Source organism: Bactrocera latifrons, unplaced genomic scaffold (assembly GCF_001853355.1).
Source record: "Bactrocera latifrons isolate USDA-ARS-PBARC rearing strain unplaced genomic scaffold, ASM185335v1 scaffold_369, whole genome shotgun sequence".
Lineage (NCBI taxonomy): Eukaryota > Metazoa > Arthropoda > Insecta > Diptera > Tephritidae > Bactrocera > Bactrocera latifrons.
In genome coordinates this window covers 199602-217760 of record NW_017537011.1, presented here as the reverse complement: position 1 = coordinate 217760, position 18159 = coordinate 199602, and the positions used below count along the sequence as shown (strand labels likewise).

The 18159-nt window shown below is 37.7% G+C and overlaps 1 protein-coding gene across 2 annotated transcripts in view; it reads right to left on the bottom strand.

Moving 5' to 3' along the window:
• Positions 1-18159, bottom strand: part of LOC108971932 (putative neural-cadherin 2) — a 157951-nt gene that overhangs the window by 3956 nt on the left and 135836 nt on the right. For both annotated transcript variants that reach the window (XM_018938287.1, XM_018938288.1), the window contains exons 6-10: positions 14950-15370; positions 13957-14859; positions 10556-12872; positions 10173-10343; positions 9346-9587 (exon numbers count right to left, since the gene is read on the bottom strand). In XM_018938287.1, the coding sequence (XP_018793832.1) occupies positions 9346-9587; positions 10173-10343; positions 10556-12872; positions 13957-14859; positions 14950-15370 (4054 nt within the window). The remainder of the gene's footprint in view (positions 1-9345; positions 9588-10172; positions 10344-10555; positions 12873-13956; positions 14860-14949; positions 15371-18159) is intronic.

Sequence of the window (18159 nt, the reverse complement as noted above, 5' to 3'; positions counted from 1 at the left end):
TTATACATATACTTTATTCTTCGCCGACATACACTTATGGAATAAAATTTTTTTCGTCATGCTGTCTGATTTTTATACCCGGTACGGGATGTATTAAGTTTGTCATRAKGTTTRTAACATCAGCTGAGTCTATTTAGCACTGTCCGACTATTTGTGATATATATGCGAAATAATCCCACAGTYTTTGAGGTACCGACCTGTAACTTCGCACACGTCCTTTTCTATCCAAAAAGCTGATCATTTGTTAGAACCACCTAYATCCGACTTTAGCATATGGCTGCTGTACTGACTGTACGATCGGAAGCAAACGATTTTATGAAAAAAAAATCCATTTAGCGAGATATTTTAAAGAAATTTATTTTATTAGGTTATTGTGTAAAACTAAATTGATATTTCTGAAGAAATTGCTCAAGTCGAATTGCAATAGCATATMGCTGTYATACAAATTGACCAATAACTAGACTTGATAATTGAAAATAAAAATAGTTTTTATCACCTCAATTATCTTGTTAATTTCGCGAATTAAAATTTTTCTCCAAACCCGCCTACAAGTAAAAATTACACCGTTTTGCTCTTGGGTTTCTTTTTCTATTGAATTCTAAGAGAAAGAGAGGTGGTACTGCTAACAAGTCTTGCGTTCAAGTTTTTACATAACAATTTTTTGTAGGTAGCCGCGGTGAARGTGAAGTTTACAGTTGTGGACAATAGAACGAAGTTAAAAAAGCAGTGTTGCATTTCGGCCATTGTCACAGTGATTAATAGTTCATTCATTAATTGCTTAAAATTCGTGTCAAAACATTTGCCAAATTTTAAAGTTCTGTAAGTAAGCGAAGCAAAGTTTTATAACTTCACTCGCAAAAATAATTTTCTTTCCACAAGCTTTAGTTTTCAGCTTGTAAAAATTTTCAAGCTGTTATTAGTGCTACAGCTTATATTTATTGACACTAGAAAAATTTTTTGCTTGAATTGCGAATTTTTATTAATTTTTTGTAACTATACATTTTATGTCAAAGGAGTGTATTAAAACTTTRTTCCGGTATTTTGTGAAAGAGTGGAGGAAGAGTAGTCAATAAAAYCATGCGAATCCTTTTATCTTTAAATTTAATTCGTCTTCCAGAAAATCAGCAGGAAAACACTGATCATGATCCAGAGGGGCTGTTCATGTCGATTTATAGAAACAATTATGACATTATTTTGACAAGTGTACGAACTTTTCARTATAATTTTGGCAGTACAATTTGTCTTCCATTAAAAAATTTCTCTAAATACGACGATTTGTCAGCGAATAGGAACTAGTCGCTTGAGCCTATAAACTATTTTAAAATTTAAAACGTATCAATATGCAGCATCTGTTAATCAATCGTTCGTTAAATCTTAAACTTGTGACCATTGATAGGCGAATATCACAAACAAACAATTAGAAATAAGATTAGTCAAACTTACTCATGAAATTGTTGTTGTCTTACACTGAAATTTAATTAACAAAATCAAATGTGCCCACGCTAGACGAAGCATTATTTCTCTTGTATAAAACGTAATCACTTTTAACSTAAGTTTCTTGTTCTTTGTATTAGGCTTACGTTAGCGGGGGTTCTCTAAATTTATACAGAGAGAAAGCTATTGATTAGTAACCTACGTACTTGCATTGGCAGTCTATTGTGTAAAACTTTAGACTAAGGCTTTTGTTCGAACTTAACTTTCCACATGCAATTAGTTGCCAAAAGTCGCCTCCGCCATTTAAGTGTTTGTCGCCACCTGCTTGTCGCAAAACTTTTCTTCTCACAGTGTAATTATTATGTAAGTGGAGCTTTATTAAGCGGTAAGGGTGGTTATTTTTCCAGCAGTACTTAAAAGTGTTTATAAGGAGCTTACAAWATAAGTCAGGGACAGCAAAAATTTGTGCAGCAAAAAGGGAGAGAGTGACTAAATATTAAAGGAAGGAAGTTGTTGGAGAAAATGCATATATTGGTGGGGAAAGATGCACGAAAAGGAGTTGCTTCCTTTCACTTCTATGCTTCTTCCGCTACTTACTACATGTGTGCATACAAGCGTACTTCAGTACTTTTGTGTACATGCAGCGGTGTGGCTTCAACACTTACTTGGTCGAAGTCAGAAACTTTGCCGTTTGTCATTTTYCAGATTGTCTGCTACAACTTGATTTTACTGCAAGTAGGTCTACGCCCCTTCTCACTTTCTCCTCGAAATATCTTCCMAGGTTGGTTAAAGTTTCAAGTTACATCTCTGCTTGAAGTAGCGGACTGGACACCCAATGGTGATATAAAGTTTTGCAAGAGGGGTGTATAGCTTGGTCAGTTTGTGCCGCCAGCAAATAAACACAATGTGATGCAAAGATAATTTAATTTTCGAATTTGCTTAAAATATTTTCTACCACAAAATACAACAGTTTGAAAACAACTTATTAGTAACATTTGTAGCATAAATTAATCTAAAGAAGTGCATGAGCGAGTATTGGTAAAACTGGAGATTAAAACAATAGATTGTTTCCCATTAGAGAAAAATGGACCAAATATACTGCTACAAACTGTGCTGTTGAAGACATCTACGAGTTCACAGCATGTCTACAAGGTGCGTTTCGAAGTAAACAGGCACCCCCCTGGTGGCATATGTCGACTAGTGCGTAAGAATTTGCTATCTTTATCGATTGCCCAGTGAGAATTTCATGACATTTCATTGATTCGAAGTGAAGTTATGGCGTTTTAAGTGTGAGCATATTTGTGTTATCGGTGCGAAAATGAGCTTCGAAGAAAGAGCCAACATTAATTTTTTTTTAATTGGTTAAACTCTTACCGAAGCGTTTCAATTGATGAAACAAGTTTATGGCGATGATTGCCTATCCCGTAGCAGAGTGCACAAGTGGTTTCGACGTTGTCAAAATGGTCGTGAGGACATAAATGACAATCAACATGGGGGCCTATCAAAATCCGTGATCACCGGAAGTTCAATCGATACTGTGTGTGAATTCATCAAAAATCAGAAGAAATCATCATTGAAATTCAACATCAATTTATAGCATTTTGACCGAACATTTGAATTTACGAAAGGCGTGTGCACAGTTTGTTCTGCACAAATTGACTGACGACAAAAATTGCTCAGAACCCTACATTCGAATGCCCATTATTTGACCAAAAATCACATTCTAACCATTAAGCACTTCCCGTGCGACTTCTTACTTTTTGGGACCTTTTCCTTTTGCACCGGCATAGTGGCGGCCATACCGGTCAACTAGCTAAAACACGCAGTAGTTCCGCTCTGACGTGATCGTGAACATATTTCACTTTTAGGAAAGAAGGAATTCAATATCATTGGAAGACACTTTTTTCTAAGGTCTCAACTTCATACAATTGTTGGATGATAAAGCGTTAAAACATTATCATAGAAAATTACTGGCTTTCAGGCGGTTGGGGYAGGATATCTATATCCTTTAAAGGTTCTGAAAATTCTAGTCCTTCCAAGGCTGATAGTTTGGAAAAGATGTTATCAACTCAGCTGCTTCACGCATTTTCAATCGCTACTCTCCGATATATGAAATGCTTATGTTTGTTGTGACTTTTTACCGAAAAAAGCAATAGCTCTGTGCGATAGTTTTGTGAAAGTAAGTTCACCACTATTTTTCAGAAATAATATGTGTCAAATACACCCAAAATAATAACTTACGTTTATCTAGACTGACTCTAACACATTTATRTTGGTCAATATATGAAATATTTTAATGWTTATGACTTAACCAGGTTAATGATAATACCAATATCTCGGTATGAAGCAAAATGTAGTGAAAAGACTAAAAGTGTCTCTGACCTTTAATATAAGTTAATACGATACCATATATGTATGATWGCAATCTTTTCACGACTTCGTTGAATAATAACTGTTAAATTCTTTCAAAACTTTTTTGTTTTTTTCAACACCTGATATAATTTTCTTGGCTTTGAGCCTTGCGAGCGCATAAAATGGTCAGCTGTAGCCGAAGCTACTTTCTGCTTTCTTACTCGTAAATTTTTTTATTATTTCATTCGAACTAAAATTTTTTTTAATCCGGTATTTGCGATTAGAACTTTGGAAATTATTTTTAATTGAACCATTTGGAATCACAAAAATTTAAAAAAAAAGTTAACTCAATTATTTGCAATTCATCTCGCTAGGCAGAAATTTTAATTGAGTAGGGAKGTTATAAACGCCGCGAAAGCCACTTTGCAGACCTCGCAATACAATGTTTAGATTACATTTAATCTATTATTAAGATTGTTAGTGCCGTTGGAGATTTATGACTTTCTTGATTATTTACTATTATTTCCATTATAAAATTGAATAAGTTGTATCTTTCCATGATGAAATTGTTAACATTATTGAATGCAAAGGAAAAAATTACACATCATGACATATTAAAGATGGCCGAAACGACAGTTAGAAATTATATCATCTCTATTGGAAAACCCAATATTACACATATTTCAGAATTTTCAYCTGCACCTAAATGTAGTGTACAAAGGAATTATAAAAATGGAAAGTTTCTGAAGGGARGAAAATAAATATTTAACCTCCACCGGTGGTACTTCAAGTAATATGACCAACTATACTCCCCAGCTAAACTTTGAATTCCATTAATGATACAAACTTTGCAATAGTTGAACCAGCTTTTCCTACCGCCTTTGGATATTTGAGCTTTCGTTAAATAACAAAACTTCCGTGCAACCTTCTGTGTCCTAATCGAGTAGCAAGCAAGCAATTGACGTATTATTTTATCGCATGTAATCAGCATTAATGTTGATGAAGTTACATAATTATGGTATTCTTGTATTTTTTATTATGCCAGTTGGCTTTGCTTCAAGCCAGTTGTATTTGCGTTCAATTTTGAGTTCATTTGTTGTAGTTACTTGTCATCATTTCCTTAATGCAATTGAAATTAAGTCTTGTACCTTCTGCAATCATTTTTGGCAGTTAAGCACAGAAATGGTATATATGTATATGGAGTATATTCTTAGCATGGCAATACATTCTCATTTTGTTGCTTGGTCATTTAATTAGCTGCATTAAGCGCGAATGGTGTTTAGTGTTGTTTGCCGATTTCGCTATCTTCGTGCATCTGGTTTACTTGTCTTATGGATTTATGTATTTGCTTACTGTTGACGCTTTTTGTGTCTAGTCTCTTGTTTTCTATATTTTCTATTTTACTTTTATAACTTTTATGTCAAAATCCGCCCAATTGCTAGGCGGCACAGTGTGTTCTGGGAAGCAAAATGTGAATAAGTTTTTCCATAGATCGTGTTATTATATAGTGTATTCAGCAATATTGATTTTTAAAAATTGTTTTGAAAATCTTAGATAATTCTATAAATTTTTGAAAATTGTACAACATCGATCGGTTCGATAATCGCGGAATATTTTTTAGCACCTTTGGTAAGTACTTTATTGGCTTGGTGAAGTAAACTGGTTAGTTATTCCTTTGCTTTGCTTTGCTGTTTTGACCTTTTGGGCATTTTGTAAAATGATTGCTGTTCTATTCTTTCCAGAGGAGCGTATAGAGACTCATAAAGTGGATTTTCTAAATCAAATTCTCGATATTCGCTATTCACTAGGATAAATGGAGCTATACTCAGGCGTGCTTAGTCGTAAARTAATTGACTTGAACAGATGGTGCGTTCTATGTTTGGTACTCTCGTATATACAATATATATATTTGTATATGTAAATACCATTCAATTGTTAAATTTGTATTAACTATAGTTTTATTTAACTATKAAATTATGTTTAACAAAGGAAGTGTCTTTATCATTTTTAATAATTTTACTTTTCATTTCACCCCACTGCTGGTCGCATGGTCTTTTGTAAACATCAATTGAGATTGCTTTKGCGGAGTCATATTATTTGATGCCATTTGTTGGCACCACCCCAATTCTTTGTCATTTTATTCCGTGTCGGTTTTTTGCCACCATCAGATAAAAGTTGAAGATTTTTCTTTTCCTTAACACTTCTTTCGTACGATTTGCTCCAACACCACACCATAGATTCTGTAATCGTAACAACAAAGGCATGAAGCGATGGGCGGCCTATAGTAAAACCATCAAATAATTTATGATGGCAATTTTTAACATTTTCCAGCAATTAATTTTATAAACACAGCTCATGCTATTTGCTAGTATAAACCGCGTTGATTGTTTGCTTTATTTTAAGTACAAATATTGCTTAATTCAACTTGACCAAGAGCGTGGCACGCACGTAGATATTCGCTAATGACTTTCGCACTTCATATTGAGGATGTACAATACATTTTATTTGTCAACCTTCCTCCTTGACTAATGCGAGCCAACTCGTTTAAAGTGAGCCCTGTGGTTTGCCCGTAATTTTGCGGATTGGCAATTAAAACTACCACCAAGTGTAATTAGCTTTAAACTTTGGCGAATTATAACCGGCAGTGCACGAATTTGTGGTGCAAAAAGGGACAGAGTTACGGTGCGGTTATGGCGTGTATATGTACGTAGTTGTATATGTCAATCACTGACATAACGATACTCACAATTACCATTCAACTTGTGCAATGTACCGATGTCAAATTATTTACTGATTTTAAGGTTCGATTTGAATATTTGAGGATAATTTTAAAAAATTGAGTTAATTAAAATATTTGTAATCATAAAAAAATTATAATTAGATTCTAACMAATTAAAATATATTGATAGACAATTTAATTACTTTTTAAGTAATCATTTATGTGGACTTGTTAGTATCAATAAAAATAAATTATAGCTTTCATTAAAWTAACTGTAAAAATTATGGTCAACAACTTACATGGAATCAATAGCACATCTGGTAAAAAATATAAATGATACTAGTGTATATGTTTTACGAATCATWGCTACGGTTAGTGCAAAACATGTTCACAAAGTAGCGTATGCTTAGTCAATCCACTAAAAGGCAGGCAAAAACGTTTAAAACTCCGCAGTTTTCCTAGCCCTTATATGATTATGTATAATATATAGATTATATCAGTAGCTACTCGYTTAAAAAATTTATAATTTAGGTGAAATAAAACAAGTCGCGAAGAGCTAAGTTCGGGTATAGCCGGACATTTCAGACTCTTGTAACTTGAAAGTATTAAAGCCAGCGAAATACCTTCAGGCTTGTTAGTTATGTGAATTCAAGTGCCAATTTTCACTCGATTTTTATTCATTCTATGCAAGGTTAAAGGAAAAACACGCATATTGGCTGATGAATGCGATATAAAGTCACYTTGAAGTTCAAAAATCTGTATATTAAATAAATGGGGGCTAAGGGAAGTATTTACCCGTTTCAACTCATTTTTGGCACACACATATACTACTATCAGGAAAGGACTTTCTTTGAATTTCAAATACATATTTCACACATTGACCGATGTTTTCAGTAAAAAGTCAACTATAAGCACTTCATCCACATATTCAGTGCCTAGAGGCTTGAGCAGTGTTGGTTTATTCATAAAAATGTGTTTTTACCTTAAAGGGCGCGGTGCCACGCCCATCGTYCARCTTTTACCCCGGCTCCCTWAAACTTTCTCACACCATCAACGGAATAAAATTTAATTGCTYTGGCATATTTAGTTATAGGTTTATCGCACTTTTAGTAGATTTTAACTGTTCCGTTATATGGCAAGTGAGCGTTCAATTTCATTTTCACACTGTCAGTGGGAGTGCTGATAATACTCGCACTAAGCGATTTTGGTTTTGGGAGATATGTACAATAAACTTATTATTGCACTGYGACCAGTGCCAAACTACAGTTCTATGACTTAAATTAATGCTTAGTTATACATTTTCTATTAATGGCGTTTTGTGAGCGGGGCAGTGGTCCGATCCAASGAACACGTGTATCAAGTTTCATCAAGGTATCGTAAATTTTATTCAAAATACAGCTCAYACGGACAGACACACAGTCACCTCGTCTCGTCATCCTGATCATTWATAATACCCATCACAATTAAAAWAAGTTTCCATAYAAGAATATTGAGTTCTTGCATGGAAATTCCTTTATATTCCGTGATCTGATGTCTATATTTGGTTCAAGTATTGTGGCATTGCTTTGCGATAATAAACAAGTTGATTCTGATCTCTTTGTATGGCAGCTATATGCTATGGTGATATTACAAAAACTGAGGGAYTATTTCGCTTATATACAGACAGGACTGACCGACGAATGTAACTAAATTGGCCCAGCTCGTAATGCTGATCACTYGTATATATATTTATATGGTCTTTAGCGCTGCCTTGTGGATGCCTGACTCTTTCGGTTACTTTGTGGAAACCTGTTCAGCGTATAAAAATGCGGTTGTCTTATGCAAAAACAAGTAAAGAAGAACTAAGTGCCGTAACAGGGCTTAGTTAAATGTTGCCACATTTACTAAACATWATTATTAGTACATACATGTTTATTGTAAAGTAGAACGAGGTAAATGGATGCAAAATGGAATTTTGCACGATTGTGTTCCGATTATTGCTATTTCAATACTGAGATGACGAGATGCTATTAAAGAACTATGCATCAAGTTGTGTAAATTTCGTATATAGTTTTATATATCAATGAATATGAATGAATCCGCGTCCATGATCGAGGATTGTAAATAAGGATATAGAAAATCAAAATTCCAATCCCACATCCTCCCCGCTGCACTAATCGCACACAACTCACATACATCATACCACAACATTACACGACCCAATGCAACACAACGTATCATCCATCAAATACAACTACAACCACACATCATACCAATAACCAACCACACTACMCACCAACAATYCCACCACCCACAACCRGTRSAAAAGGATTAGTCWGTTCSGAATGGGTATCYTTTKCGATTTATCCGTCATCTCAARGCTTTCACCGTCGGTACGTGTGCTAATAAAAGCAACGGAACGGAGTCTTAGGTATCACAATCCTAAGATTCCGTTCCGTTTGTGATGTTTGCAGAATAATCGCAACTAAAAATTTTAATATTAATTGAATCTTATGACTAATACAATAAAAAATAAAAATTACAAAAGAATTAATAAATAAAAGTTATAATATAAATATTTATTGTTAATGCTTAAATACAGTTAGTTCCGTTTTTCGGAAAAGTGGGCATTTGTTCTTATATTCCACATTCGAAAGTGAAAGATGCAAGTGAGTATATCAACAATACCAGGGTGAACCAACAAAAAAGATATAAATTAACTAAACACAGAGCAATAAATTTACCGATAGCGACTACCTACTTTATTAGAAAAAATACTGARTTACCCAAAAGTATAGTATTTACTTAGCATTTAAATWTTTTTTTTTTAATTGAAATTGTTTAAATAAAAATATACTCACTCAATATGATAACGAGGCATATGAAGATCGCTCCCAGCGCACCCATGCTCAGCTTGAGACGTTGACTTTCTTGCATCAACTCGCAATTTTCGCCCCAATATCCTTCAGCACAGATACAACGGTAACGGAGGCGCGGCTCRAGATTTATACATGTGGCGCCATTTAGACAAGGCAAGTCGAGACATTCGTTCCGGTCGACGCAGCCTTTCGTGTCAGCGGACATGATGCGTCCTTCACTGCAACTATATAACAGAAAGTGTTGTCACTTTAATTTCAGTTATAAGTTTAATCTTGTATATATAAAACCTGAGCTGTAGCCGGGAACAATTCTCAAGCTTGATTAGAGAAAACGGGTACAAAGTGAAAATACACTGAAACCGAAAATATATATTCTTGTTCGCTGCTATTTTTGGTGCGAAAACATGGCTTCAATTTTAGATGTCCAATGTTTTTGAAGAATCTTCAACTTAATATGTAAGGCGTAAGGATATTTATTGTAATTTTTCTCTTTAAACAAAATTATCAGATTTGCCAATTGAGTAAGCAACCAAGTGATTGTGTAGTCAATTTTAAATTTAATGCCTCATTAGTTAGTCATTCGTGTAATTTTCTTACCGAGAAGAATACCTAAACTGGTGATTTGGACACAATGTTTCGGCTTATTCATAACTACTTGTCGATTTAATAAAGTGCAGAAAGCACTTTGTTTAACAAACTCATGCACTTATCTTTGCCCAAAACATATATTTTAATGTAAATCTTTCGTCTAACGGTTTATAGTTATGTCATGAATAAATTTACATGCAAACGGACGTTTTCGTACTTACGTGCATTCGTATTCATTCCACAGGTCGACRCAATCAAACGGATCTGGGCAGATTACATTTGAACACGGTCGATTTGATGGGCAGTTACGCTCCAGATTGCGCGCCATCGTCGCCTGACCCCATTGTGTGCCATTTATTGAAGGTGGCAGCGGCAAGTGTTTGCCATCCAATCTAACAAGGTAGCAAAGAGAGTACCGAAAAGTGGAAAAATATGTTTAACATATATTTTAAAGCAAGAAATTAGTGAAAAATATGTTTTCTTTGAGTAATAAAGAAATTTGTTTAACTCTAAGTGGATGAAGAACTCACCGGCCTATTTTTCAACTTCTACTAAGCAACAATGCTCCGCCCATAAATTAAATGGACATTTCATATGCACTCACCTAATATCGTCCAGGCAGCTTCTTTGAAAATCCGATTGTACTTCGAATGTTTTCAAGCCGGTGTACTCCGCTTTGCCACCCGCATACACACCCTCCTGTTTGTCAATGGAGAGCCACTGATGGCCGGCAAAATTATAAGTTTCATTGTAACGTCGACCCTCGCCACCATCCAGTTCCAGCATAGCTGCCGAGCCATAGCGATTAAAACGCACCACATGCCATTGACCATCGTTGACAGCGATGGCATTCAATTGTAAACGTTTTTCCTCGGCGCGCAAGGAGTTTAGGTTGAACCGYAACTGCAGGTGGCCGCGGCTGAGTTCAAGTATGGCATATTCACGATGGTGCTGATCGCTAACTCTGAATAGTTCGCCTTGTTGTTCGCGTGTACGGAAGCGTAATTGTAGCTGTGTGCTGAAACGATCCGGCTCGAAGCTCAGCGCAAATTTGACATAACTCTGCGGTTTAAATGTGGTAGGTATGGTGGGAAAATTACAGGACAGACCCGTCCAGCCAGGTCGACAGTAGCATTTGGCTTGTACTAGGCTGGCCACACAATTTCCTTGTTCCCAACAACGCGCTGTGTGTTCGGTTTTCAAGCAAACTTCATCCGTTTGCGGRCAGGCGGGATAGCTGTTTCGTGCCAGCGCAGGAAATGCTAGRTCGTAGTGCTCCGAATTGTGTATCAGATTGCGTATGCAACCGTCGAAGCCCTTCGACGTAAATGCATATTGCCAGTGATAMAGTGTTTGATCGAAGTGTTGCCGGTAGATGCCACCAAGTTGCAGAGGTACATTTAGATTCAGTGCTTCGCTAAAGGGTGGTATTAGACCACGTGCCTGGCAGGAATTGTCATCGAACTCGGGCGCCGATCCATCTTCCATTTCAAATACTTCAGCACTGCGGCAGAAATCGATAACCATACGCACATTTTCGCTATCCCAAAAGACGTCTAAACGATGCCAAACGCCATCGTCTAGCGTCTTTTTGGTTTTCACTCTCAACTCCAATGTGCCTGAGCCAAAGTCGATGAGTAGGCGTGGATAACCCTGCTCCAGCTCAATGGCAATGAAATCGCGCAGCAGGTATTCGTCCTGTTTGGGTGGTACTATTGGTCCGTTGTATAGTATAAGACCATCCGCTTCTTTTGTTATAAATTCGAGACTGAGATGCGACTGCTCGCACAATTGCAGTGCTGGATACCAAGCCCAGCCATTGCCTCGAAAACTGCGTGTCGTCTGCTGGCAGCGCGGCCCATTATAGCCTACTGGACAGGCGACACACCTGGGTCCACTGCGGGTATCCACGCAACGACCACCATTGTAGCAGTGATGTGTACGACAGGTCTCTTCACGACTGAAAGTGCGCGCCTTGCAAACACATTCAGCGCTCGTGTTAAGACGCACTCCAACCAACGCAGTTTTATTAACACTTACCGTGTACGGCGTACGGTTGTGTATCTCCACATGATTTGTACAGGAACCTTCACAGTGTCGTCGCTCGAACAAGCACTCGTCAATGCCGACCATGGTGATGTTAATACCCACCTCTTTCTCGACCTCTTCGCGATGCATAAGCACCACGCCATTCAGACGCACTGCCTTAAAGTATGGCTGCTGGGTAGGTGAACGCGCCGCAAAATGTACGTCCGTCACCAACGGATGCTCCGACTTCAACTGCACACTAAACACGTCGACATAATCACGATCCGTGTATAGCAATTCTGCTAGTTTCCCGCGAAACCGCTCAAGTTTGGACCGTTGTAGTTTATGCTGTGTATAGTCCCACACGCGTACGAAGTCCTCATCACTTATACCAGCCAAGCGCATAGACCCCGCCTGTTGGACCGCCTCATGTGTGATGTCGCGCACTATCACAGTCATGTTCGCCGGCACATCCACCTGTCCCTGCTCTCGATCGTAAACTTTGAARCGCAGTTGATAGCGACCACGACGTGTGCCCGCGCGCATCATAACGATGCCCGTGTCCGTATCCAATTTGAAGCGCTGATGCTCTTGCGCTTCCCAGTAGTACTTTTTGTCCGGCACGTCCCAATCGTCTAGATCGTGTACGTATACGCGCCCTATTTGCGTATCATGCGATTGTCCTTGGTAATTGTAGACAACAACTTCCTTGCTGCCCGGCAGCATTTTATTATCATTCACATCGCCAATAATGACAGTTAGAGTGCTGGTGCCCGTCATGGGTGGTGTACCGTTGTCCTTTATCTCAATTGGTATGAGGTAGGACTTTTGCTGTTCCCGATCAAAGGGACGCAGTGACGAAACAATTGCTATGCCATTGCTATTGTCGCCGCCTGCGGGTTTTTTTCGGCGAAGGGTTGGAAGGCACGAAGTTGGGGGCACGATGGCGCAAATTGGTGTTTGCGCGGGTAGCCATGGTTAATTTGGTTGATTGTCAGACATATTTAAGTGGATTTGCGTTTGAGTAGCGCATTCGTTTAGTTTGGTTGAATTGTTTGTTGATTTTCCAGTCGTTGTTGAGGACATTCGATCGTTGTTTTTGTTGGGTTGAAAAAAAGTAATTTGTGGAGAAAGAGAAAAAGAAACATAAATATATTTGGGTCGGTACAATCAACGTAAGTAAACGCCTAAAGCGGAGTWTTCTATCTGGCGCAGAAGTGATGGTGATATAATTACCCTAATTACTCGAATTCAAGTGGAAATAAAAATTCGCTTCTATGAGCGGTTTTAACTTTAATATTTATTTGGAATTATGTTTAAAATGCTGAAGTTTAAAAACTCCTGAATAGCTTACAACAGTTCTACTTTCAAAATTCCAAAAATTATATCCTAATTCTATAAAAGTTGAAAAAAAGAGGAATGTAATATTTTTTTATTTATTTTAGACAAAGACATGGAATAATATTGTGTATAATTAATATGGGAGTCTACACCAAAAGTAGGTCATCGTAGATAATTCGGGGGTAGTAAAGCCGTTATTCGATTGATCGAACTTAATCATTTTTTACCTTTGGTAAACCATCGCCTTCAACCTGGACTCTGATAGTKTGCTATAAAAACTTTCACAAGCAATCGAAATGGACCAGTTATCTCAATCATAGTATCAGCAAGTCTTTGGCAAGAATTAAGTGATGAATAATCCGAAGAATCCTTGACCTAGTCCCTACATGGAGCTTGTGGACGTACTTTTCGTAAGTGAATATTAGTATCTATTAGCTGAAACTATTATACAAGTAGACGCTTAAATAACAAATCTCTTAATCAGGATACTACTTAAAGGCCTAGGCCCCGATTTCATTGCGAACCCGCACATTTGTGGTTAAAATTTTTTACAGTCAAAGTCAGGCAAAGTCCCAACTCCAATCTTTATTTTTATGTTAATTTCTTATTATATTAATATCAATATTTAATACTCACGTCGGTCATGCTCCACTTTGAAGCTCGAACGTATCAAATCACTGGCAAGAGGATCCAGCCGAAAAGTGAACGGTCCACCGTTGCCACGAGCTCGATCGTCGGCATCTTTCGCTGCAATTTCAATAATTTTTCGCGGCGACACATTCTCCGGCAATACAGGCCGATAATCCCTCGCGAAAACCGGCGCATTGTCATTAACATCCTTCACTATAACGGTTAATGTAGCAGTGGCTGTACGCGGCGTACTACCATCATCGATAGCTAGTAGTTGTACAAAATGCCGATCAGTTTCTTCGCGATCCAACGGTCGCTGCACGCTGACTGCACCTTTCGTACTGATGGYGAATTGACGTTTCTTATTTGAGGCTCGCACAATGCGATACGTTACTCTACTGTGCCCGCCTTGATCAGCATCCGATGCGCGGAACTGTTCAAGTATTGTACCGACTTTAGTGTCCTCGTATACGGCCACTTCGATATGATCGCGCTCAAAGTGCGGCTCGTTGTCATTGATGTCGCGCAATTTGACCACCACCCATGAGTACGCCACGTGATATTTATCATTGTCACTGTCGTCGCCCATATCGTTGACTTGTATGCGAAATCGGAAGCCACTGCTTTGCAGCGGATCCTCATAGTCGAGCGGCTGTGTGATTTTCAAGGAACCAGTACCATCAACATTCCGCACCATAGCGAATTTCTCAGCGCCAAAGCCGCTGTTCGGCACCACTTTGTACTGAAACGAATTGGTTTCGTCTTCATCTTGCACGGTCACTGTAAGTATTGGCGCATCGGGTATGGCTGTACCGTTAGTTTCGTCCACCTCTGTGAACCATTCGTCTTTCGTGAATTGCGGTGGCATATCATTCAAATCCTTAACCCGTATCGATGCAGTGCCAGTGCCTGTGGTAACAAATAAATTTATATACAAACATTAATTAGGTCACGTAGTAAAATAATGATTTAAAATGAGTGCAGCAATCGTGAATATACCTTTTAAGCCACCGCCGTCCATCGCAACCACCTGTATGGAGTAGTCGGGTGTGCGTTCGCGATCCAAACARCACACCGCAGTCTTTATAACGCCCGTTTCCGGTTCTATTTCGAATATCGCCGCGCCAGTCTCCTCCTCAATCACATTTTTCTCAATTGAATATATTAGTTTGGCATTGGTGCCCTCGTTGGGATCGTCGTAATCAACGGCTGACATTGTCATAACTGGCAACCCGGCGGTACCGTTTTCTGTTATATTACCAAAGTAAATTCCTTGCGGGAATTGTGGCGCGTTGTCGTTGATATCCTTCAGATTCACCTGAATATCGGCATAGCCCACCAATCCTTCGCCACCTTCGTCTTGTGCGAAGACTGTAAATCGCCATTGCGGTCTACCATGTGGTTGGTCACGATCGAGTGGCTGTGTTGTGTTTGAGTAAAAAATGTGCAAAATAGAATTAGCATATCAATCAATATAAACTTAGTAAACTATGTAAACTTAGGGTGAAGGCTTTAAGAACTTGTAAGATTTTTATTTATTTATTTATTTTTTCAATAAAAAATTGTAATGCTAAGTTCGCGACCTATTATTCCCGCAGGCCGGTAAGAGTAATAATATAATGAATSCAGTCAACATATTGCAACGTCTGCAGCTAAGAGCTCGTAAAATGATAGATTGTTATAAACAATTTCAACGGATATTGCGGTCTGTCAACCACTTTTCTCAATTGTACTGCATATTACTTATTGCTTGTCATTCAGCTGAGACGAGGTCACTGTTGACAGCCATGGTTGATGAGTAGCRAAAATACTAAATACTCGCAAAGCTCTAAAAGCCAAAAAGCACTTTAAACCGATATTAACTYGCGCCCACTTTTCAATTGCGTTGACGTGCCCTGGCCTAGTTATTACAATTAGGAATACGGCAAGACCGACGAAACTCGGACGCCAGACACTGCGAACACAGAGAACAATGAATATTTGCAGACTAAAATATAGAATAATTATAAAAAGCTAAAAAATGCTCAATTCAACGAAAGTCTGAGTTTCTTAAATGAAAATAGAAATCCAGCACTAAAATATCTGTTTCATTTCAAAAAGCGGTGGTTTAAAAAATAATTTTAAATAGTAGACGGACAGGCAAATATTCGCTTGACTTTCCATATCCTCATATACTCAGCAATGTATGAATATTACTCATATGCTCCGATGCTCCGATGCCTCCACACACTGACATGTGTACGTGTGTATGCTTTAAAACTGCTACTGCATCAAACTTCATGTTTTTTGGCTCGATCCCCTWCGCTTTTGTATCGGGCGCCAAATGCTGAAAACTTCGGAATTTTCCAATATTAAAATTCCGCTTGTCAACATCACGTTTGGCAGAAATCGCCATAACGTCACAAGTGAAATTTTCAAATGAAAACGCGCACATCAAGATGTGACTGCAATGCGTTGCGTAAGAGAAAGCCCAAAACAACTAACAAATTATAAACACGTTTACATATGCACGGGCTATCAAAATTTCAATGGGGACAGTTGTCAACACGCCCACAAACCAGTTCGCATACATATTTGCCTGGTATGTGAGCGCGAGCATTTCGCTGGTAATGCGATATGTTCAGTCAGCATGACAAACTTTTTAATTTAGCAGGAACACATGTACACACAGTCACTCATACATATGTAGTACATATGCACGGGCACATTTGGATATTTGCCCCAGTTTAGTCGACATTGGATCACTATTTAATTATACATGTACCGTATTTATTGGATTTACTAGGGTGCCTCAAATATCTTGGTTAACAAWTTATTTATTCGAGAAAAAAAAACATGTCTTTTGAGTTTTAATTAAAGTTGTACGCCCTCCTTTCATCCTATCTCCTTGCTTATGTCGGCATATTTGATTTAAGCCACATTTTTGCTCGATTTCCCCCCCACAAGTTTTGTTAAAGCTGAATTTGCTGCATTATTTGGCAAACATTCACGGCGAATTAACAAAGAATTTGCCAATGTAAAAACGATAAAACATGGATTATTAATAATGGAATTTTTTTTTTGGAAAATTGCGATATGCAAAAAATGTGCTGTTGATATTTGGCTTTTAAATATTTGAAGAAGAAGAAATAGTGCTCTACGACCTTCACTTTTRTGAAAGCGAACAGAATCGATACTGATTTAAGAACTTAGCGGGAACTTCACACCGCAAACTTAGATTAGCTATAAGTAGGCCYATTATTCTCCCGTGTGGTAACTAAWTTAAGCTTTATACAGCAACTCAGTGGATTTGGTGAACAGACATGATTATTTTTACTCTGTGTCTCAGATGATATTAACTAAGTTACCTACYAAGTCTAGTTATTGCCTGCTTGCATAACCTAACRCAGTCAGATTTAATATTGGCGTAACATATTATATATTCTTCATTGCCTCTTCTCGATCCACCAGAAGGTTTATAGACTTGCTTGAAAGACTGAATAGTAGTCATCATTTAAAGCCAACCTCTGCGTATAGATTACTTCAAAACAAGTCTGCTCCAATTCATRTTTCTTCTCTTGATCAGTCGGTGATTGTATAGATTTCGCAGTTACAGCTGTTGATCAAAGAACCTTTGACCCCTTGTCCTCTAGAGGAAAAGGAAAACGTTGTGCTTAATCCTTCAAGGATCTTCTTTTAACGGTTGTAGTGCTAATTTAACTTGTATTCATTAATAAGATCAAGTGTGATACCAAGGAAGGAGTTGAATCCTCTCTTTCGATAATGCCATACACCGTGCACCATGTGCACATCGACCACATAAATGCATATGTGATGGGTGAAACTTGTGTAGAGCTAATAAACAATGTGGAGTCGTACATCACACTTTAAAGTAATAGCTCTTTTCGGTCAACTTCAGGATATTTGACAAAACTAGAAAGTACTATAGTTCTATCGCTTAAAGATGCGAGATTGAATTGCGAAATTTTTGTTCTTTTTTTAAAAACGCAGATTCAAAAAGCACATTTTCACGACCTTAAAGTACGCCCTTGCGAGTAGTATTTTAATTCTTTATTCAAGGTGAGCCAAGGGAGTAAAATGCATCGTTTCGGTATAACTATTTCGACATGATTAACTTTCCATTAGGTCTACTAAGTAGGAAGACTAGACTTCATGGTTGATATATTTCTGAGACAACAAAGTAAAGCAAAAATACACCACTGTATATAG